Raw genomic sequence first — 21,939 nt, 5'->3', positions numbered from 1 at the left:
CACCTTTTTGTCAGGCAGAAATCTCTTTGCGGGTCTGTTTGGTTACATTATGAAATAATGAAGTTGAATAGGTTGGAAAGTGAAGTGTCATTCTCAAACAAATGTAAATGTAGTGAGCCTCGATATTGATTTTGAAGAGAGATGATAGGGTAGAAAATGATGGTGTAAATTAATCATGAGACTTTGTTCTCTCAAATGTCAGAGTGAGAGTTCTGTCACTCCTTCACCCCACCTTGATGAAAACACACACACCAAATGCAGCGTGTTTTTCTGCCTCATAGCAATAGTTCTTTAAATGACTGGTGGAGTTTATTGTTTGGTCTTACCATTGGTTAGCCTTTGTGGTGACTGTTTATTGTCCTCTCTCTAATGTGGGCCACAGTATCCTGCACAGACTACGAGAAGCACATGGACACCAGAGCTTTGTACAGCTGATCTCCCCATGTAACTTACCTGCAGGTCAGGTGTGGGCAGGTCAGGTTTTGATCACACTGTAAGGGTCTGCACAGCTCTGTGATCTGTGAGGTGAATAACTGAGGTTATGCCATAGCAGATGTTGGGAGTAGGTGATAAAAGTGATGTAGGGAGAGACACGAGTTTAAAGTTCTGTTGTCTGGAGCAAATATTGTCATAGCATGAGTGTTAAGATTTATTGTTGACTTAAATTCTGTGGTTTGCTTTCCAGTTTATCCATCCTTTGTACTTCCTGTAGGTCACAGCTTTTCAGGGTTGCTGAGACTGATAGATTTTGTATTCCCATGCAGCAGTGATGGCTTGTGCTGGGGGCAGTTGTTGGACTCTACCTCTGAGGGCTGGATTCCCACCTTGGATGGGCCAAACATAGTTTCAGTATGTCTAGGGATCCCATGATATGAAAATTGGTGGATTGCCAGCTTGTCTCACAGTGACTGTTTGAAACCCTAAAATATGAGTGTTCCTGAGATCTCAGGAAGATGGACCAGACTGAAGTTGGTTGTATTGCTCTCACATCTCAGGTATCGTCACTGAAAAGGGCCTCCGGGAAGAGGTCCCTCCTCTCCTGCAGCACCATATACTGAGAGTGGCTTTGGAACTTCCTGCAAATAAATTTGCCTGGTTCAGAGTACAGGTAAGAGACTTTGATGCAAATTTACGTTTCCTTGGCCTTTCCATCTGGCACTGCCTAGTTTTAAACTAGTCCCAGTCCAGTCATTTTAGGAGGCAACCTTTTTCTAAAACCAGTAGGAATTGCAGTCTTAGCATCAGTGAAAAATCCCCTCTGAGTTGGAAAGGTTTTATGAAAGCTGAGCAATTTTTGCTTCTCTGATGAGCACTGGACAAGGTTCCCTCAGCTCTGTATGTCTTTGGAGAGGGGCACGAGTGAGAATGTGCTGGTTTCCACTTGTCTGGAAAGCCTGAGGTTTCAGACCAAGGAAATGAGCTGCTGATGGGAGCCATCTTACCTGTTCCCAGGGAAGATTTCAACATTTTTTAGTGCTCTCCATAATTCCTGGAAACCTTCAGGTTCCTAGCTCTCTTTTTTACTGCAGGCTTGTAAAATAAGAACACTGTTGAGAGCCTGCTTGTCATGTGAGGAGAGAGGAGTGGGCCAAGCTTTGAGAGGAACAGAGACTCCCATGGATTGTGATGACAGGAGTAGGAGATGTTTGGAGAGGGAGTTGGTTTTATCTTGGACCCTTGTATTGGTTGGTGTTTCTGTTGCTGGTCTCTTCTACTTTCCAAACAAACATTGTGCAAATGAGTACAATGATCCTGGCTCACTGAATGCAAGGTAGTATAAATGATCCCATTCGATTCTGGCCTTGGGATTTTTGGACAGGTCTATAAAATAATGTCTTACATATCTGCTTCAGTGCAACATAATCCTGTGCAGTGTTGCTGTAACAGGGGAATTTTAATATACTTTTCTTTTAGGATATCTCTGAGACAGAGAAGGTGTCTGGTGAAAAATCAGTCTTCTACTTACTGATGAAAATGTTTGTTACAAGTAACCATTCTCATCTGAAAATTTCCACTAAAAAACTGATCATCAAGGTAAGCATCAGAACTGAAATATCAGGATATTCACTATATTCCACTGGTCTGAAATTTCAGAATTGTAAAATATTTTCTTAAAGCAGATACTTTTACTGCATAGTTGTGTGGCCAACAGAGTCTCCTCTCCTGTGACTGTTCTTAGAATTTACTGTCAGATAACTGCCTGTTAGCTAAATATTCTATGAAAGTAAATGCTGTCAAGTGACTTTGCTGCAACAGTTGATAAAATATTGAAGAAAATGTCTTTAATGTTTGCTCACTCCCCTAGACTAAGTTAATTCTGACACTGTGATAGATCAATGTAGTTTGTGCCTGCAAAGGTCTTGACATGGATCAAGAAGAGATAATTTTTGGGATTTATTTCTTATCCTCATTTATTTAATCTGTACTTCATCACTCCAGCCTTCCTAAAGCCTTAGCTAGTTTGCTATGGCCCTGCAAAATAGTTGTCTTTGTTACAGTCCAATACAAGCTTTGATGCAAGGAGTACTTTTGAATTAAAATCCCCTTCTGTACATTTAAATAAGTCATGATTTTTCAGAAGTGCGATCAACTAGAAGCCCATAAAGAAACCAGTGCCTGTTGTTTTCAGTATCTTCTTAAAACGGGACATCTTTTAGTTATCTAAGTAGGGGTAGAGACCTAAATTAGGAAAAAGTGCAAAGAGAAAATCCAAGCAGCTGTTCTGGGCCCTGGACAGGGCTCTTCCTGCAGTTAGTCCTGTATTAGTGGCACACAAGTTTGTGCAGCTTTGTGCATTTAATCTCTGCATTTAACTTCAGTCACAGGGTGCAACTGTAATACTCAGTGCACTGAACCGAAGTTACAGTGGTTGAATTGGGGTTTAGGTTTTCGATGCTCTTGATCCCTGCAGGGGATTAAATTCAGGTTAACTCTGTCTCCCAGTAATGAATGTCTCACTCAAAAACAGTACTGTTTTTGTGGTGTATTTGAATTCTTTTGCTGAATGGGGATGGGGGCTGCCTGATTCAGTCTCGTGTCCTCTTTCAGGTTCAGTCCATTGCATTTTTGCTGAAGGTAATGCAGGGGCAGGGAAGTCAGGGCAGTTATGTCAGCAGAAAGGCTGCTAAGAATAGATGTTAATGGGTGTGTTTTGTTTATTTTTCAACACAGTGCCATATAATCGAAGGCATGTTTTTGGATTTCACATTCTGTTCCTGCCGGTTTTCATGAGAACTGTGCATTTCTATTTTGAGACCCTGCCACAAATAGTTAATTATGTTAAAATGAATCCTTTTCCCTTCGTTTTTTCTTTATTTTAATGAATTATCTTGTCAGATTCATGTAAGCAGCAGTTATTTTTATAGCTGTTGGTGTTGTACACAGATTAAATAGAAGAAGAAATAGTAGAACAAATGAGTTGTGATAGCTTCCTTTGTATACAAAGAGGTTGAGAAGAGTGCTACAGATACTTCTGTTCATCAACCTGCTCCTCTTTTTTTCTTTCCAAGGAGAAAACATGAAATTCCTATACAAAAAGATCTGTGGTTTGGGGAGTATTGTATTTTAGGTGTTTTGGGTTTTTTTACACACCTGTCCCTTTGTTTTCTGGACAGGTTTTACGTGACAGTGGAGTGTTTGAGTACACGTGGAAGGAACTTACAGTTTGGCTGGAACACTTGGATAATACAAAAGAAGACCAAAAGGAAGCAGTGATTCAGTTTTTGGAAAGGGTAACAATGTCCAAATTAGCTGTATAAACAATACCAAGAATAGGGTTAGTGGAAACCAGGGATTTTGTTGCTGTTTTTGAGAAATCTGTCAAAGACCAGTGAACGAATTCCAAGAAAAGCAGTGTTTGTCATTCTTTATACAGGGCTGACATCTTTCTTGTCTTGGTGGGAGGACAGTGAAATGATTTGCAGGAAAATTAAATCCCAAAAGATAAGTTGTTATTATAGCATTGTTGTATGTGTGGGTAGCATTTATCTCCTAAAATGGCATTACCTGCCAAAATTACCAGACCTCAGTAAATTGTAAATCTTTTACTATAAAAGTTGACATTTCCTGTTTACTCTTCAGGATGTTAAATGCTTCTTTTTCAATGCAGTTTCCCCAGAGACTCAGTCTGTGGTAACACTTCAGGTGCCAGATTGCAGTGGATATTTCTTTTTCCATCAGACCCAGTGTACCCTGTATGGCAGGAACCACAGGCAGATTCCAACAAAAAGTTGTCCTCCTAAAACTTGCCCAGCTTCCAACCACTTCTAGCACATGGGCTTTTTTAACAAGGTGTGGTTCCCATACGCTTAAGAGCCTGTGCACTTACTTTTCTCTCAACCTTTGTTGGCAGGTCCTGCTGAAGCTGGTGACAAACCCCTATCCCTACACAGACAAGGCAGCAGACCTGGTTCAGGAAGCCAGCATGCTCCAGGTCAATATGTTTAAACAGGACTCTGATAACATCAGCATCCCCATCTCTCACATTGATGGTAAGTGGTGACTCCTCAAGGATGGAGAATTCCAAGACTTGGTGCCTGTGTTCCTGGAGTGCTGCATTCTAGCTCTGTTGTTTTCCAGTTAGTCTGAATCCTCTGCTTACATTTTTTTCTTCACTTAATAGATGTCCTGGATATGGTGGATGTCATGATTGAGGGCAGTGATGGCTTAGATGAGGAAATTGAGTTCACTTTAAATGAAGACATGATTATTCAAACATTTCCATTCAGTGCTGTTGTCCCTGCTGCATTAGAAGCCAGGAATGTACTGTTGCTTCAATCTGAAAATGGAACAGGTACAGACTTCTGTTTCTATGTATCAGCTCTGCCAGTGGAGTGGAAGTGGGATCATTTTTACCCAGTGAACTCCTCAAGACATTTTATTATCTTCATACCAGATATCTTCATATCAGATCAATGGTGCTTCCTGCTCAAGAGAAGCACTATGAGGTGCTTCTGTCCTTTTTTTCTTGACCCTAAACAGGAGACACTGTCCTTACATGGACAGTCTTGGTCTGGAAGCAGTTAGCTTCAGTAACAGAGTGTTTTAAGCAGAGTGTGCAAATATGAGAGGAAGGTGGTGTCAATAGCTGTAGACAGCTCTTCCACAGGGACCAGGCAGTGAGAGAAAGGACTGCACTGTTGAGTAGGAAACAGATGCGTTTTCCAAAGAAAACTTCTTCAGAGACGAAGCTCTGATGGTGAAGCTCTGGTGGTGGTGTTGCAAAGTTCTACCACATCCTTTAGGAAAGCGTTGGAGTCACAGGGGCATCAAGTGGGCTCTGAACAGGATTTGCCAAACCCCACAGCACCTTGCTAAGTTCTGTGTGTATTTGGCTATTGAGTAGCAGCTGGGGTGGGACTGAGAAGTCCCAGTTCTGAAAGAAACTCCTCCCACTTTACCTCACACATGTTGACCTGGCTGTGTGCCCCCAGTACAAATCGGTTCTCTTAGGTGGTGCTTGGCTGGGGTCTTTGTCATGTTAAAATACAGGCCTGTTTAGCACAACACAGTGAAGGCAGAACTAGTTTTATGCTTGTCTGGAAGGAAACAGGCCAAACTGAGCATGTATCTGAAAGTAGGGTGATTATTTACTTCAGCAAGAACTACTGAATGGATGATTTTCCAGGTAGCTTGGTGGGTCAGGAACACTTGTCTAGCTTACCACAAACACCTTTTAATCGTATTCAGTACTTCCCTAAATGATGCTCTGGGGCCTGCTGCCCAGGCCCTAGGGAAAGAGGGCTGCCCCAGTGTCTTTGTTCATGCAGATTATTTCTGTCAATAGAAGTGAGATTTTTTATTTTGTTTTTCTAGGAGCACACATCGTGGAGTACCTTGTTGCTGTTTTCACTGACCTCCTGCACTCTCAGAGAGAACCTTTGGCCCTCTGCTTGATGCTCCAGCTCTATGATAAAGATCTGAAGTCCCTGAAAGTTTCCAAGTACCCTCAGCTCTACCAGTTTAACCAGTACTATAAACTGTGGATACCCCAACAATCTCAGGAACCTGTGGTATGGAATACCTGAAGTCACTGAATGCTTGAACCAGTATTCCTATAAAACCACACAGTTTATAAAGGTTACATTTCCATCAGAAAGTACATTTACATTAAGCTAATTCTGTATTGCTTCTTGATCACATTGGGACACAATTTTGCTCGAGGGCTTTTCTCTAAGGACACAAGAGGTCTGGGTGGTCGGGAGGTGATGCTAGGGCTCAGGTGTTGTACACAGTCACAGAGACAACAGCTCCTCACCAGGCACAACACAGCCTGATGTGTGACATGGCCTCAGGAGGCAGTTCACAGTGGCAGAAGTGGGTTGGGAATGCACAGGTCCCCTGTACTGGGTGTGGGTGAGTTAGCCCAGCAGTGAGCGAGGGCACATTCCCCTTGGGACAGCTCTGTGATAGCAGGACTTGTGCTCCTGGAGCTTCAGCCACATTTTAGCCCAGAGCTCATTTGAAAGCAAAGGTAGCTGAAGAAATCTTTGATTCATACTCATTGTTATTTTCCTCTTACACTTTTTTCTATTTTAAACAGTTCAAAACCCACAAAGAGGTAAGCAAAGAACCTTCTGTGGCCTTGGATTCTGTGTTTACCACTTTGCTAAAGAGAGCCTACGAGAGAGGAAGCAATACCTTACTGGAAGATGGTATCCAGACAAAATTGAGAGACCTGGCTTCCCAGCTCCCACCTGAACAGCTTTTGTTGGGAGTAAAGCATGTGTTGCTATACCTGAAATCCACAGTGGAGAGCTTCGGCAGTGTAAGAGCAATATTATAATAATATTGTGGGTTTGTTTGGTTTATTTTAATGCGGAAAGTACAAATGACCTGGCTGTTAAAACTTAGGATTCAGTTCTGCAGCTTTTTCCTGTACTTGGCCCTCACTGAGGCTACAGAGCACCAGACAAAGCTGCACCTAATTTGTAAATAGATGTCTGTTCTTCTGATTGTTGAGGAGTCTTGGATTTACTTTGTGTGGGTTACCTTACTGATCTGTGTGAGTGCAAATAAACCTGAGAATTTAAACCTGAAATAAACCTGGGTGTTGCTAAGAAGCCTTTCCAGAGGGTAAAATTCACTGGCCTATGTTACACCAGAAGTCACAGTATAGATGAAAATCTATAAATATTTATTTGGCAGCCTGAGACTTTTCCTAGAATCAGGTTCCTATAGAGGGGAGCGATTCCTTCTTGCAGATGATGTTGTAGTCTAAGTAGCTCTTAGTTAACTTCCATTCCTGTTGGATACTTATCCTTCTGCTCCCATCCTTCTCTTTTCTCAATTTGCAAGATATCTTTATTTTCACAGCTTAGTAAAACTTCTGGTCCTCAACTTGTTGACCTCTATGTGGACCTGCTGAACAGCTTGTTGTGCCGGGGCAGTCAGATAGAGTTGGATTATCAGCAGAAACGGGAGGAGCATCAGACTGAGTCAGATCTCTTTGTGGATGAGGAATCTCTGATCACAGAGGAGTCTTCAAATGACAAGGTACCAAATCCCTTGATACACAGGCATCTGTTAGTAAACTTTGATTTATTCTCTAGGGAAATAGTCATAAGTTTTGCTTAACCACAGATGCTGTTAAGGTCTCAGAGGAGAACTTAGCAACATAGAGCATGTGGACCAAAGTACTGTTACCAAAGTGCTGTCTGGAAATCTGACCCAGCTGCATCATCCACAGTCTCACTCCTGAGCTGTCAGCAACACAGTCAGGAGAGGTCCTGAAAGAGACACCTTTGCAGAAAACCCTTTGTAAAGCCTGGTTATGAAAATTATGTTCTTGGAGGAGTGATTTTTTTTCCCCTTCTTTCATCTGTTCTGTGAATTTGTGGAGATTAGAATCAAACTGTGTTGACAAAATATGCAGATTTCCTCTGGAGATGTGGAGAATCCTCAGTGGAGGCTTGCCTCCCCATAGCTTGAATGGTGGAAGAATGGTATATATGTACTTGTAGTTCATTAATATTTTTATCCTCTGGGCAGTTAGTAGACAATTTCGTGTTCAATAATTGTAATTAACGAACTGTGGAAAATAGACAGATGAATGCTTTTTTTTGCCTCAAACTCTAATTTTCCATTCCGTGATATTGTTACAACCATCTGTTACAGACCCTAGAAGATACACTCATGTTAATTTTCGGACATCCTGTGCTGGAGAGTTGGTTCCTGGCTTTAGAACTACGTTCTGTTCCTCAGCCTGGTTTGAACCCTGTCACTGTGAAACTCCTGTCAGCTCACCTCAATTCTGGTGTGCTCCAGCTGCTGAAAACAGGTGCCCCCATGTTTCAGAGCATCACAACGGATCACAGACATGTGTTGTCCAAGTATTTCGAAGCTATCACGAAAAGTGTCTTGAAAGAGCTACAGGCTGTGGGGAAAGACAGCAGCCAGATCTCTCCCAGGAAGTCTCACCAGCTGCAGGCTCTGGAGGAGTTGCACATATACATGAGTGCAGCTCAGCTGAAGGACATCACTTTAACCATGCTGCGACTTCCTGAGACAAGCTTGACTGCTCAGAAATCTGAAAAATCCCCTAAAAAAGGGAAACAGTTGAGCTTCTATGGACAGATTTTGGTGCAGCTCCTCACAGACAGCTACAGAAGGCAGCCTCAGCAAGGAGAACTCCTGCTATCCACAGAGCACATTAGAGCTTTGGGGGTATTGATGTCGGCATCAGGCAGCAAAGATTTGGAGAAGGTTTTCCTTCAGGCTCTCCAGAATGAGCCAGTCCTTGCCCACGCAGTCGGTGTCGAGGTGCAGGTTCACTGCCTCAACCAGTGCTCCCACACTTCCCTTGCCATTGTTGCCATGCTGATCAAGCACTCCAGGACTCACCTGCTGCAGTTTGAGCTCTGGTGCCTGAGCAGTGCCACTGGAAAGTACCTCAGGAAGCACATGGAGAACTTTCTCCCACTCATTAATGTGTATTTGCAATGCAGAGACCAGTATGATTTCACCCGACCTTCCACAGGTAAAGGAACCACTGATCTCTGATTTGGGAGTCTTGGATCCTCTGCACAATAAGTAGAGGTGATAAAACTGAGGTGTCTGTCCTCTGATGACTCTTGTAAGCACCTCTGCAGCACTAAGAGCTGTGCTGAGGGTTGGCTGTTAGAATGAAGCCAAATGTTCTTACAGTTACTGCTGCCCACATTTCTCTTTTGAAGCCCTTATGCTTGGTGCGTGTGAAAATCTGTCTTTGTGCTTCTCTTGGTTTAGTACAGGAAGTAAAACCTTTTGCATAGGCACAGATGGAACACACCAGCCAGATGGTTTTGCAGAATCTGAGCTGTAACTTTTACAGAATCCAAAATTTTCTTCTAAAACAAATCTCCAACTATAGCTTTGCTACATGCCCTCCTAAGCTGGCAGTCCAGACCTTTCCAAACTCACAACAGCATTACATTGATGGACGAGAGCGTTAAATTCTCTACCAGCAAAACAAGGAGATAGGATTCAACTTGAAAGAACAGGATCACCTTGGTTTCATTTCTCCTATTGCCCAGAAATATAAATAGCGAAGGAAACAAGCTGACTGTAGCTGTAGCTGTACCTACAAGGTCAAGCAGTGAAAAGACCTTGTCAGCACCCAGGAAAGTAAAGGATGGGCAAAGAACTAAGCCTTTCTCTAGCACTTTTCTGTAGCAGATAAGCAGCTCCTATAGCATCATTTCCAAGAAACTGAATAATCTGGGCCTGGGTTAGAAAATGATTTGGGATTAGTGTGTTGTTGCTTAACACCTGTAGGTGGTGGAAACTGTGACCTCTGCTCTCCCTGCAGTTGTCTCTGCTGTTACCCCTGTCCTGAGGAAAGCTCTGTGGAAGGAGCTCTGCGCTGGAATTCAGGACACAGAAGTGTTGTGTGAGACTACTGTGAAACTGCAAATTCTTTCAAAGTTGTTGCCATCTTCAGAAAGCAAAGGGCTGCGCAACCTGATGGACCAGCTTCCTGCTGCTTTTGAGAGAGCAGGGAATGAAGAGAGGTGGGCAGTGTGTGTTGCCCTCTCAGGGCTCAGGTTGTCCTGAATGCAAATCATATGAGCAGTAACAGCATCCTCTCCTCACAGAATCTGTCGCTCTGCGCTTTGGCAGCCAGACACTTTTAACATATACAAAAAGCAAATTAAACATGAACAAAAAAAATAAATAACTATCTCTCTGCAGTTGGACAGTGGCAGATGCCATATCCAGAGTGCTTGAAAACTCAGAGGAGCTGCATTCCTGGAGGAGACGCCTGTTATCAGCCTGCATGAAGGGGTTAGTTGCCATGTACAGCAGCAATAAAGATGAAAGCAAGCAAGAAGTGGAGAGGTCCACGCTGCTGAGGCTGGAGGAATTACTGGTGAGACTTCTTATCTGCTTTGCCAGAGTGACACTGTGTGCATATGTGTGATTGGACACTTGTGTCTTGGGTAAATATAGACTGGATTTGATTTCCTGTTTTATAGATTATGGTTTCCATGGACTTTTAATAGCTTTTATGGTGTTAACTTAGCCCTGCCAATACTTTATAAAAAGCAGTTTTGAGTTCTTGATGACTGCTTTCTGCTAGGAGTCCCCTTTGAAGACAAGAGTATGAGGTATTCAGGAGTAAAAAATCAAAGGTTGCCAGTGGATTTTTTTTTTTTTTAATTAAAAAAAAAGTGATAAAGATGCTTCTGCCGAGACCCACCTACCATGGCATCTGCAGTCTGGGGCAGAGATCCTTTTGATCAGTTGTTGTAAGGAACACATACACCCAGCCACCTCCATGTGCCATGTGCACAGCTTGCTTAGTTTAAGGACACAGACCTAGTACCGAATCCCTTGCTTTGACTTGCCTACTTTTGATTCCTTTCACACTTCAGGAGTGTAAAGAGTTTCGAGGCTCTGGGTGTTTTGGTACCTACAGACCAGCTTGCTTTTCAATTACATACAGCCCATATGCTCCTCTGCTCGCAGACCAACAAAACAACCCTTGCATTTTCATTTAAACAAGGAGATAGGGTTGTCGTATCCAAGAGCTTTTTTCCCTGCTATCCCTTGATCATCCCACTTGAGTTTGGCTTGCATGTTGATAGTGTGTCCCTTGAACAGAAATTGCTGGTGTTGATGAGCTGTAGAAGCTCTGTGTGCCAAATGTAAACACCTGTTTTGACTTGCTGCACACACAGCACATGGTTGGAGAAGTGGACCCAGATGACTGGTACAGCCTTGTGAAGACAGGACTCAAGTAAGTGTTTCCATTTTCATTTGCTTTGGTTTTACTAAGTTTGCTTTCTTTGCAGAGTTCTCACTTCTGAAACAGCTTTTTATTTCAAGCAGGTTTCCTTGAGTTTGGTTGGGATCTGACTTTTCTGTGGTCCTTGCTCCCAAAGGTACCGCTACAGAGATGAAGGGTTTCTGAAAGTCCTGAATGTTGCCTTACAGTTACTATACAAGAAAGAATCTTCACTTAGTCAGAGCTTAGTCAAGCTCTCCAAACTTCACATGATGGTCACGCAGCACTCTCTATTTTTGTCAGTCATCCTGAGGTCAAGAGAAGAAGATGGCATGAACATCCAGACAAGAGGTTTTTTTTTTTATCTTCTTGCCTTTACTAAATATAGTTAATCTTGTCTTTCTTGCATTATATTTTCTCCATCCAGTAATCTGTCCACCTACGTGAATACCTGCAGAGCTATTAAACAGTTCCAGAATATTAGCATTTAGTTTTAAATTGTACCTGTTCTTGGATCCAAATGTTACATATATTTTATTGATGCTGGTTTTAAACACTAAGATTTCTAAAACAACTGGAAAGTAGGTTTGGGTTTTTTGTTTGTTTTTTTGGGTATTTTTAAACCAAGTTGAAGTCTTGGATTGATTCTTTTGCTTTCTGTGAGGCAGTTAGTATAAGATCACAGAAGTGCATATAGGTCCTGTGACGAGAAACCTATTTTAAAATAGGTTGATACAGGAGATTTTAAGTTGATTTTGCAAGTTGCATCAAAAAATGTTAATTTAAGGTGTATTTAATACCGCAACTTTCATGAGGAATATCCTTCCTCATAAATTGGAATATAAATTGGATGCTAGTTCATGTGTAGGATGGGCTTTGTTTCTTCATTGCTGAAATGCTGCCTGACCATTAACCACATTTAGTCTACCTAGACCTCAGGTTTTCCCCACTGCACAGGGGTTTGAGATTCACTGATTAAAGGAGCTGTGTAAGAAAAAGGGGAGGAAATTCTCAGGGCAGCATGTTGATAACAAATTTTGTGTGTATTGGTGAAGAACATGTAAACAAACTTTCAAGTGTTAAATCACCTGAAAAGAGAAAAATGCTCTTGTCAAGTCACAAATTTAGTGAAATTAAAAATAAGGAATAGATTTTGCTGCTTACTGTATGTGTCTTACCTTTAGAATGTATTTCAGTAGAGCAGCAAGATGGATCCTTTGAGGCTAACTGCAATATTCCAGAAGCTTGATGTCAAGAGTGCATTCACTCAGGCTGTTGCTTTATGAGCTCTTCAGATTCCTGCAGATAACTAGAGACCAAAGCCTGTGCCTTCTCAGATACTGGGAGTAGAGAAATCTGGAGTCAGGTTTTGAATGTGCTACAGACACCCTGTTTGCCTTTTAGTAACCTGATCACTTATTTTTTCTGTTTCTTAGTTAGTTATAGAACAAAGTGGGTGATTTTTGTATGCTACAGGACAGAGTTCCTGTAGCTCAGTAGCTACCTGAACTCTGCAGTGCTGATCCCTGTTGGAATGCACAGTGTAGGAGCATTTTTGTAGTTACTGCAGCTGGGGTGTGAACTAACAAGTTCTTGCTATAACTCCTCAAGTACCTTGGAGAGGTTGCTGGGATGTCTGCCTGTTCCCCGTGTAATGCATTCTAGGTGCCCTCCTGGGAGAGGAGGGAGTGGAGGTATGGCAGGGTAGGGGGCAACACTCCTTTTTAACCAGAGAGCAAGTGGAAAAGTTTCTGCATATGTGCCACACTGGGGACCTCACCTGGCAACATGCCTTGTGTGTCCAGCTTGGGAATACTGGTTTAAGATGTTCCACTTCAATGAAATGCATCATAATTGTCCTTTAGTGTAGTTGGGGAAATGGGTTCTGGTATTTCTAGAGACAGATCTTGATGTAAAATGTACAGTCCTGTCTGTGCATCCATTGTAGAGGGTCTGGGGGGGTGTTTACATGTGCACTGTGTGACTGGGAGCTGTCAGGCTAAAGCTGTGCTTGTTCCAGAGGCGCTGGTGGATGTTCTGCTGACAGCTGTGCAGCTCAGCCCCTCTCTGTGTGAGAGCAGCCACCTCCCTGTGCTGCTGGGGGCCTACGGGGCCACTCTGAGTGCTGTAGGTGAGTGTGTTACCCTGGGAAAGGCATTTCCTACGTCTGGCTTTCATCTCCATGGGTGACTAACTTCAGGTTCAATCGTGGTTTTTAGATCAGAAGATACTGCTGCTGCTTCAGTTGTATGAGAAGAATAATCAAAGTCTTATAAACTCCAGGTAGGCCGAGCACCTTCCTTTGTTGGAGTAACTACACACCAATAAACAGTCTCACAACTGGCATTTTTCCAGGATCTTATTTTTGACTGAAATAAACAATGAGCAACGTCAAAGCTAGAGGTGAATTTTGCTTTTAGAAACAATTTTCCTATGAATTTCCTATTCTTAACCTTATTTCTTATGTGTTGCCCAAACATTTGGGTGTCCGTGGGTGGGGTGAGGAAGTGCCTCATTTCAGGAGTCCCCTGCTCTCCATAGTTACTACCCACCATATAGGGATGTCCTCAGAGATGGAGGCCAAAGTGTAGGACTTCTGGTCCTCAGAGTAGGACTTTATCTTCCTGTGCCTGAGCAGTCCACAGGAAAGCCTGTTGTCAGGACTTCTTCCATACACTGATGGTTTTGGTCTGCCTTCCTCACATGCACTTTTCTGTCCTGAAGGCAGAAATATTTCCAGCAGCACTGGCTTAGGGCAGCTGGAGCAGGTCTGAATCCCTGTCTCTTAATGCAACTGCTCATTCTTACCTGCACTTAGAGCTTAAATATAGAGGCACTTTCTGTGAGCAGGTACATTCTGACTTGGATTGACAGGGTAGGACAGAGTTAATGAGACACTCTCAGACTGAATTCAAAAAGCTTTGTGATAGATGGAAAAGGTGTTGAGTTCTAGTTTCATGTTGCCATGGGTTAATAAGTACAAGTGAAGAGAAAATTTAAATACTAATTTTGAACCTGTAATTGCTTTCTGCTCAGTGCCAGCAGTCTGTTTCCTAATGCCTTTACCTTTAACAATGTTTAAGAATCCTGCTCTGGGGTCCGGCTGCTGTGGAGCATCACAAGACTTGCAAGAGTCTGGGGAAGTCCCTCTGGCAGCAGCCAAGCATGGAGGAGATTCTGTGTCTGCTAGACCAAGAAAAGATGATGAAGACAATTCTGTCATTCCCTCAGCATCGCCGACTGCTGCCATCACAGGTACTTTTGCTGCAGGCTATCCTTGGTTATCCTACTTTGGATGTGCAAAAAGAGCCTTTCACTTGAGCCATTCCTTTCTTGCATTCATGTAATATATTGCAGTTTGTTTCCATCAGGAGAGTAATTTCAATTCGTAGGATGGCTGGAGTTAAGTCTTTAGGAGCACTTTTCAGATGAGTTGCAGTATATGGGCCACATCTTGTTGGCAGGTGTGATTGTGCATTGCAAAGATTGTCATGTGTGTGAGACCAGAATTGGAACATCCAAGGATGCACTGACAATAGGCTCTCCAGTCTTTCCTGAAGTTTGCTGACATGCTGTTGGTGCTGGTGAGGAGAAATAGTTGTGAATAAGCCCTGGTAGTGAAGGCCAGATTTAACCACTTGAGTGCATGTCTCACCCTGTGTTGCATTATATTTTACAAGGTGTAGTATCAGCTGGTTTATGCTGGGATGAGGTGTTTGGGGAAGTTTGAAACCAAGCTGGAAATTGATGTTGTTCCTTACAAATACTGGTTTGGATTTGGTTTCAGGAAATACAAGAGTCACTATATAAAGATGAAACTGTCAAGAGTCTTGATGACTTCTATGATCCCTGTTTTCTACTTCAGCTCTTCAGTGAACTGACCAGACCAGGTAAAGCGAATGTTTCTCTTGGGTATTTAGTGTCAGGTTACTCTGCTGCAGGAGCAAGTAGTACAAGGAATTTGTGTCTGACTTTCAAGAGAAGGAATGTACTGCAGTGAGGGCTGTGGCTGAACTGGCTGGAGATCTGGCCTGTTACAGGCTGTAGTTATAGGACATGGAAACTTCAGCCAACTCATTTTCCAGCAGACAGAGGTGCATGGGGCCAGTGTGTGTTATGAATAGGCTGAGAGCCCTCAGAAATCAAAGGGACACAAGTATCCTAAGGAGTTTCCTAACCAGCTCCCTCCCTGTGTTGGTTATGGTTAACCACTGTGTAGTTACAGCTAGATTTGGCTTTCCACACCAATAATATCAGAAGCACTTGGCAGGCTGTTAGTGTCTGTCAGTGAAACCACACTCACAGTCCTTTGTTCACCCAGACCTTTGCAGTACAGCACCTCTTTGGGTGCTCTTAGCCTGTCCTTAGCTATGGTTTAAACTGTACAGCAGGAACAAGAACTGTCTTTCAGTCCTCTGAGGAGAAAAGATACCAGAACTATTTGACATTTCGTAGGAGGAGGGATTTCAGATGATCCAGTAAATGTGCTGGACCTTTGAGATGGATGTGGATGAAGAGCATGGACAGCCAATGTCTTTGGAACTGGGTGTAATAGTTGAATAAAGCACAATGCCATCACCACCCACCACCTGAGCTGGAGAGAGGCATCTGATGGTTCTTGCTCAGCCTCAGCAGCACTGCAGCTGGTGCTGACCCTCTTGTGTGGCCACTTGCGTGGGAAGCAGCGAGACTGAGAACGTCGTGTTCTTGCGGAGCTGTGGAGACAGTGGCTATATTGAATCTGAAACTGGAGAGGAGAAAAACAACCCTCTTTACTGTTCCACACTGAATGAGAGTCGGTGTTGTAAGAGGGGCACTTTTAAAGGGCCCAAGTGATTTATGAGTTCGAGTCCCATGGTGCTTATAAACCATGTCATCTGCTCTTGGAATTCCCAGCTCTTTATTTATTTGCTCTTTGTACTGGCTGCACAGTGCCCTGTGCACAGATGTAACCTAACTGCTGAGTTTATAAACACGGACTTCTTGCACAGTATTTAATGCTCACTGAGGAAAAAGTCATTCTAGAGTTGGGCAGATAGCAAGTTCTGTCTATCTTCAGCTCTGATAAGCATCTTGTGGAAAGCTTTTCCATCACGGTTCTCGAGGTCCTTTAAACAAGCTGTATGTCAGAAATAGAATTAACTTGGTGGTTTTTTAAATAATAACTCGTCATTTTATGTTAATTGTTGAACACAGTCTTGATGCAAGATATTACCACTGCGTGTTTTTAGTGGAAGAAAGTTTTCCAAATAAATATGTGGACTGCTGAAGTGAGAACCTTGGGTTTCATTACGTGGCACCACCCCATGAAATCACCCACTTGGTGTGACTGGTTGGTGCCTGTTAGTAGTTCTCCAGCAGCCTGAAGGAGAGCAGAGTGGTGGCTCTGGGACAAAGGGCACTGGACTGGTGGGGTGGTAGAGACTCTGCTGTTACCTGGCCCATAACTAGCAGAGCTGGGTAGGAATCTGCCAGGCATGAAATGGAGTTTTAGGAGTTCTGGCAATTGAGAAGAAGATGAGGGAAACAGCCCAGCTGCTGATGCAGGGACAGGACCAATCTGTGATTTCTTTACATAAAGATATCATATATATATATTAGTTTGTGTGTGCAGTGATGGGGGAGGAAATCAGTGGATCAAATATGGGTACTTGTAAGTAAGACTACAGCCCCTTCTTAAATAGGAATATTTGTTTCTGGAAGCTTCCTCTTGACCTTCAGTGTGAATGAGGAGAAAATACCTTAATATTATTGCTAAACTCAGCACCATGGTACGTTTGCACTGTAGCTGGTAAAATACCATCAAAAGGTTCCATTGTGTTCCTTTCCTGGTGAATGGAATTGAAATAGTCAGTTTTACACCAAGTCTTTTCTAGCCATCAGTGGGTAGAAATGGGACAAACTCTTCAAAACACAGAGCCCTTAAATGAGAAACACCAAATCCTGATGGCAAAATGCTGTGGAAGGTAAATGTTAGATTGAAGGGAGTGTTTCCGGTTTTCTGTTGGGCTGGATTTTGTTTTTCCCAGAAGGGCACAGAGGTGCAGTTTGGTACTTTGCTTGGAACAGGCCTTACCAGCAGAGTCACTCCTGCCTGCACAGGGACAACTGCTGTGACCAAAGGACTATTTATGTGTTACTCTCCTGCCCTTTCTGTTGCAGAAGCTTTTTAGTGCAGGTAGGCTTTTCATTTGCTGATCTTTCTTTTAGGCACCCAGAAAATGCTCCGGGGAGGTGAATTCTACCTCTTGTTCTTCTTTGTACTCAGCTTTCCCTAAACAGTGAGATATGATATGTCTTTACAGAGTTTACTCCTAACTTGGCATGCCCTAGGCAGGCAGGGTCATCTCTGTCTCACATAAATGAGACTGACTTCATGAATTCCAGCTCAAGTAAAGAATTCCTGTTCAGAGTGATTTGCAGAACACCTTTGTTAGCTGGAGGAGCCTTCAGCATGTGGTGAGGTCATAATTTGTCAGGGTAGAGCTAGAAATGGGTGCTTATGAACAGGAATGTTAAGGATTGTAGTGCTGTTACATACTATGGGACTCACCAGGGGCTTAGCTGTGTCTTTTTTCCCTCTTCCCACAGAGTGTGTGGTGGCATGTCACAAGTTTGTGGAAGTCAATGCCCTGGGTCTCACAGTAGCTGCCCTGAGCAGCTACGATTCCAACATGAGAGCGGCTGCATATTTTGTCCTGGCTTCCTTCCGCTCCCACTTGGAAGGAGCTCGCTTTCGGGAGAAGAGCCAGGTAAGGCTGAGCTCCACTGCCAGTCTGCCAGATGAGACCTTGAAGGTCATAGACACTCCTTTGCTCATCCATGTACATGCACATGGTGAAAGAGCTAAAAGCAGCTTTTTATCCTCTTTTCCATTGTTTCTCCTCTATCGCTTTATGTTTCTTCCTGTTATAATCAATAGACAGAAAAAGTGGGGAAATGTGTTTTAGACATTCTTAGAAATTTTGTTTGTAGGAATGGAAATCCTGATGGAATTGATATTTGAGTTACAGCCTATGAAACATCCTGAAAACTGACTTATGTAGTCATGCTCCTATTATATTTGTTCGGTTTATGGTTCAGACTTTTCTCTTCTGGGCTTTTGTAGTTGCTGTATCTCTTGGATACTGTGCAGAATGGAATCAGGCAGCCCAACCTCAGGTTCACCTTCTCCCTGACCCTCTACATTGCTCGTGTGGCACAGCAGATACTGAAGCCAGGTACTGTAACCTCCTGTGTATGTTACTCCTTAGGCGAGTCCCTATGCATGTCTGGAAGAGGGGAGGGCTGTGACACTGGTGGGAGCCACGATCCTGCATTCCTGTATTTCACAGAAAAGCTCTCAGTATTGTGTAGGCTGCCTTCCTGAAGCAATGGGAAGTGCTATTTGTATTTGTGTACAAAACCAGTCTGATATGTGGTGCTGAAGCCACCACCTCCTCATAATTTTGGGGTGGAGGTGAGCAGAGGATGAGTGTGAGGGTCCTGCTCAGCAGATCAGAGTAGATTGGCCCAAGTGTTCTCTTGTCCTTGGATGCTGAATCAACATTAAGTCACTGTTGCAAAGGAGTCATGGCCTCAGGGAGCAGGGCAATCTGGAAAGGACCTTGTGAGGTCTCCAGCCCAACCTTCTGCCCAGAGCAGCTGTGAGGGCAGAGCGCTTTGCTGGGTCTTTGTCCCAGAAAACCTTCAGACCTCTAGGCTGATCCTAGAAAACCTCCAGGGCTGATGACTGCATAGTCCCTCAGGGCAACTTGTTTCACTGCTCAGGGGGGGCATGTCTCGTCTGTAGGATAAAAAATTAGGCTTGAAGTTTGTAGAGGTTTTGCCTCTTGCTTTGCTGCAGATTTCTGTTCTGTCAATGCAGTAGTGTTGGATTTGGTGAAATCAGAGTCATGGTGAATGTTTATCTTCTCACCTGCTTTTTGCTCATTCACTCTGAGCTTTTCATTTTGGAGAAGAGAAGGGATGCCCAGCAATATAATGAGGCCTCCTGCAGCTCCTGGGCTGTTCTCACAGCTGGAACATTGCCCAGTACAGCTGCCATTTACTGTTCTCTGTGGTTGTGTATTGGGAATGTGTTCCTCCTCCACAATGACAGTTATTTCTCTTCACAGAGGAGCATATGTATATAAAGGTAAACAGATTTCTTCTGTCACACCAGTATTTGGACCTGAAGAAAGTTCCAGGATTTTTCCAGCTTTTCTACAGTTTTGATTTTGAGGTAATGCAAGGATCACATCTTAGGTATCCAGTAATTCCTCAGACAATAATAGAAAAAAGCCCTTAAAATACAACGAAATCTCCTCCTCCCATAGGTAGTTAATTAGAGGCACCTTTGTTTTGTTTCATATTAGAATTAAAGTTATTATTTCCCCATTTCTTTGTTGTTTTCTTAATAGTAACACACAGTGAAATAATTCGTTGTGCTGTGTGTTCTCTGTGAGCACACTAAACAGAATATTCTGCCCTAGCTATCTTACATTCATCTTCGAGTTTAGATTATTAACACTGAGCTCAAATGAAGTATTTTAGGAACAGAAACTTTTAAGGTTCCATTTTCAGTGCATATTTTGGCTGCAGACTGACTGTTCCTGATGGATGTTAGTGATTAAATTTGATAGGGATGGAAATGGAGAACAAGCTGTGGTAAGCCTTGAGCTGGCACTCCCAGGGAATCAGGTTTTTGTGCTCTTAGGAGCAGGTATTGTTTGGAAATGTCTTATGGGGATATTTTTCTTTATGGTTTCTAGTACAAAACAGAGCGTGAGTGGATCCTCAGATTTCTTGGGGAAGGACTGCGTGACAAACATTGCTATGAGCTTTATGACTACCAGAGGATTTTCCAGGTCATTCTCTCCTTTTTCAGCAGTCCTTTGTGTGATGAGGGCTCCCAGGTAAGAATTTTTTTAAAAAAATGCCCACCAAAAAACCCCAAACTCCAGAAGTTTGCATGACTTGGAGATCTCAAACAAGCACAAAGCAGAAAGGAGCAGCTGACTCTTCCCTTGTGCTCTAGAAAATCTATTCCTTGTTGATTTTGTGTATGTGTGGAGGGGGAAATAATTGCTTATATAGAAAGCGGAGTCACATCCTTATCCACTGAAACTGGAACAGCTCCCTGCCATCATGGAGCCTCACTTGTGTACCACAACTTTGCTCCTACATTTGGAGCCTTTGCTTTTTTGGGTCTCTGTATTCCCTAACCAGCATGTTTGTTACCTGTACAGTGCTGCAGTAGGGAGGAAGCTCACATTCCAGAAGCTCTCAGGTTTGTGAGCATCCACCCTGAGAAATCCAGTCTGTTAAAAGTACCTCAGATATGGAAATCTTGGACAAAAATATAAAATTGTCCTGCTACTTTAAGACTTCTTGTAAGACTAGCACCTGTGGTATGAAGCTTTGAAAGGAAGACGTCTTTTCTTCCCCGGGCTTGCTGAGAACAATTGGTGTTGGTGATACATTTTACCTTGAAGCTGATCAGATACCAGTCCAATTTACTAATTATGCCCTTCTAAAAGTTTTATAATTAGATCCTGACCATTTCTGAATTTGTGAAAGAACAAGTTACATTTTCTGTTTCAGAGTCGTATTCTGGAGATACTGCAAAGTGCTGCTCATGTCACCAGAGCTGCCTATGAGCTGATACAGGATCACAGCCTCCTAACCTGGGTCCTGCACATCTTAGAGAAAAGGTAACTAGGGAAATGCTAGAGAAATGGAAACAATTCTACTGTCCCCAGGAGCATAATTCTGTGACTGAGTATGAAAACCAAGGTGACAAATGGAGATGGTTGGGGCTGGTGACGTTCGGCACCAAGGGCTGTACTGGCAGAACTTGCTGAACTCTGAAATGTCCCTTGTGTTTCTGAAAACAGAAACAAGATGCTTTCAGGTTGTGGAAGGGAGGGATGATGGAGGGGGCTTTGTGTTTTTGAGAACACTTCCTTGAAAAACTTAGCAAAACAGTGCCTTGTTTTAGTGTATGTAACTTTTAAATTTCAAATGCCCACAATTCACATCCTGTCATAGGACCTGCTGCACAGTGATTGGCACAGTAATGGATTTGAGCTGTCTAGAACATTTCTCCCCCTCCTCCTTCCTCTTCCCCTTGCCTCTCCTTCACATAAGTGGGCACACACACACAAAATCTCTTCTGCACAGAGTGCCCTGACAGGTTCATGCAAGGCTTAGCACCAAAAGAGCACAAGAATATGGTCCCCTGTAGGTGATGGAGCAGTTCCTGGTCAGGCTCTGCCTTCCATATGGGTTTTCTTTTGTTTTTCAGGTTTCTGGAAAACAAGGTGATAAATAAAATTATTTCCTTACTCCATACTCTGTGGCTAACAAATTTAGGAGACAAGAGAGAAAGAAAGAATCAATCCCAGGAGAGCAGGAAATTTCTTCCTATTCAGCTTGTAAATGAATTTCTGTATGTTTTGATCACGTTAATCAAACACATTCGGTAAGTCCTTTGGTTTTGTTTTTAATCAGTTTGCATCTCGTCCTCTCTACCCTTTAAAATTTATTAAGGGCAGAAAAATTTCTTGATCTCTGGTAGTTCCATGCTTTTTTTCACCTTCTGTTTGGAAGTTGAGTAGTGAATTTGGATGAGATTTCTTTGACAGGAAGGTTTAGCTGTTTGATGACATGGGGAATAAAGTAACATTTGATGCACAGTTGCTGTTAAGTTCTGCATCCTTAATTCCTGACCATATGGACTGTAAGGGGAA

At 42.9% G+C, this 21,939-nt stretch overlaps 1 protein-coding gene across 1 annotated transcript in view; it reads left to right on the top strand.

The window, feature by feature from the left end:
* URB1 (URB1 ribosome biogenesis homolog) overlaps positions 1–21,939 on the top strand; it is a 41,622-nt gene that overhangs the window by 15,962 nt on the left and 3,721 nt on the right. Inside the window, exons 14-36 of the mRNA XM_027744177.2 lie at positions 996–1,108; positions 1,915–2,034; positions 3,615–3,731; positions 4,352–4,490; positions 4,622–4,792; positions 5,815–6,011; positions 6,542–6,766; positions 7,315–7,494; positions 8,116–8,977; positions 9,788–9,989; positions 10,171–10,348; positions 11,160–11,218; positions 11,364–11,557; positions 13,227–13,337; positions 13,426–13,489; positions 14,290–14,461; positions 14,994–15,096; positions 17,798–17,958; positions 18,315–18,426; positions 19,324–19,430; positions 19,960–20,103; positions 20,792–20,901; positions 21,495–21,671. Of these exons, the coding sequence (XP_027599978.2) occupies positions 996–1,108; positions 1,915–2,034; positions 3,615–3,731; positions 4,352–4,490; positions 4,622–4,792; positions 5,815–6,011; positions 6,542–6,766; positions 7,315–7,494; positions 8,116–8,977; positions 9,788–9,989; positions 10,171–10,348; positions 11,160–11,218; positions 11,364–11,557; positions 13,227–13,337; positions 13,426–13,489; positions 14,290–14,461; positions 14,994–15,096; positions 17,798–17,958; positions 18,315–18,426; positions 19,324–19,430; positions 19,960–20,103; positions 20,792–20,901; positions 21,495–21,671 (4,018 nt within the window). The remainder of the gene's footprint in view (positions 1–995; positions 1,109–1,914; positions 2,035–3,614; positions 3,732–4,351; positions 4,491–4,621; positions 4,793–5,814; positions 6,012–6,541; positions 6,767–7,314; positions 7,495–8,115; positions 8,978–9,787; positions 9,990–10,170; positions 10,349–11,159; positions 11,219–11,363; positions 11,558–13,226; positions 13,338–13,425; positions 13,490–14,289; positions 14,462–14,993; positions 15,097–17,797; positions 17,959–18,314; positions 18,427–19,323; positions 19,431–19,959; positions 20,104–20,791; positions 20,902–21,494; positions 21,672–21,939) is intronic.

The sequence above is a fragment of the Pipra filicauda genome, unplaced genomic scaffold, assembly GCF_003945595.2.
Source record: "Pipra filicauda isolate LSUMZ 115617 unplaced genomic scaffold, ASM394559v2 scaffold171_size1565689_pilon, whole genome shotgun sequence".
Lineage (NCBI taxonomy): Eukaryota > Metazoa > Chordata > Aves > Passeriformes > Pipridae > Pipra > Pipra filicauda.
Note: the sequence above shows the minus strand (reverse complement) of the source record. Positions and strands in the feature narration are given on the sequence as shown.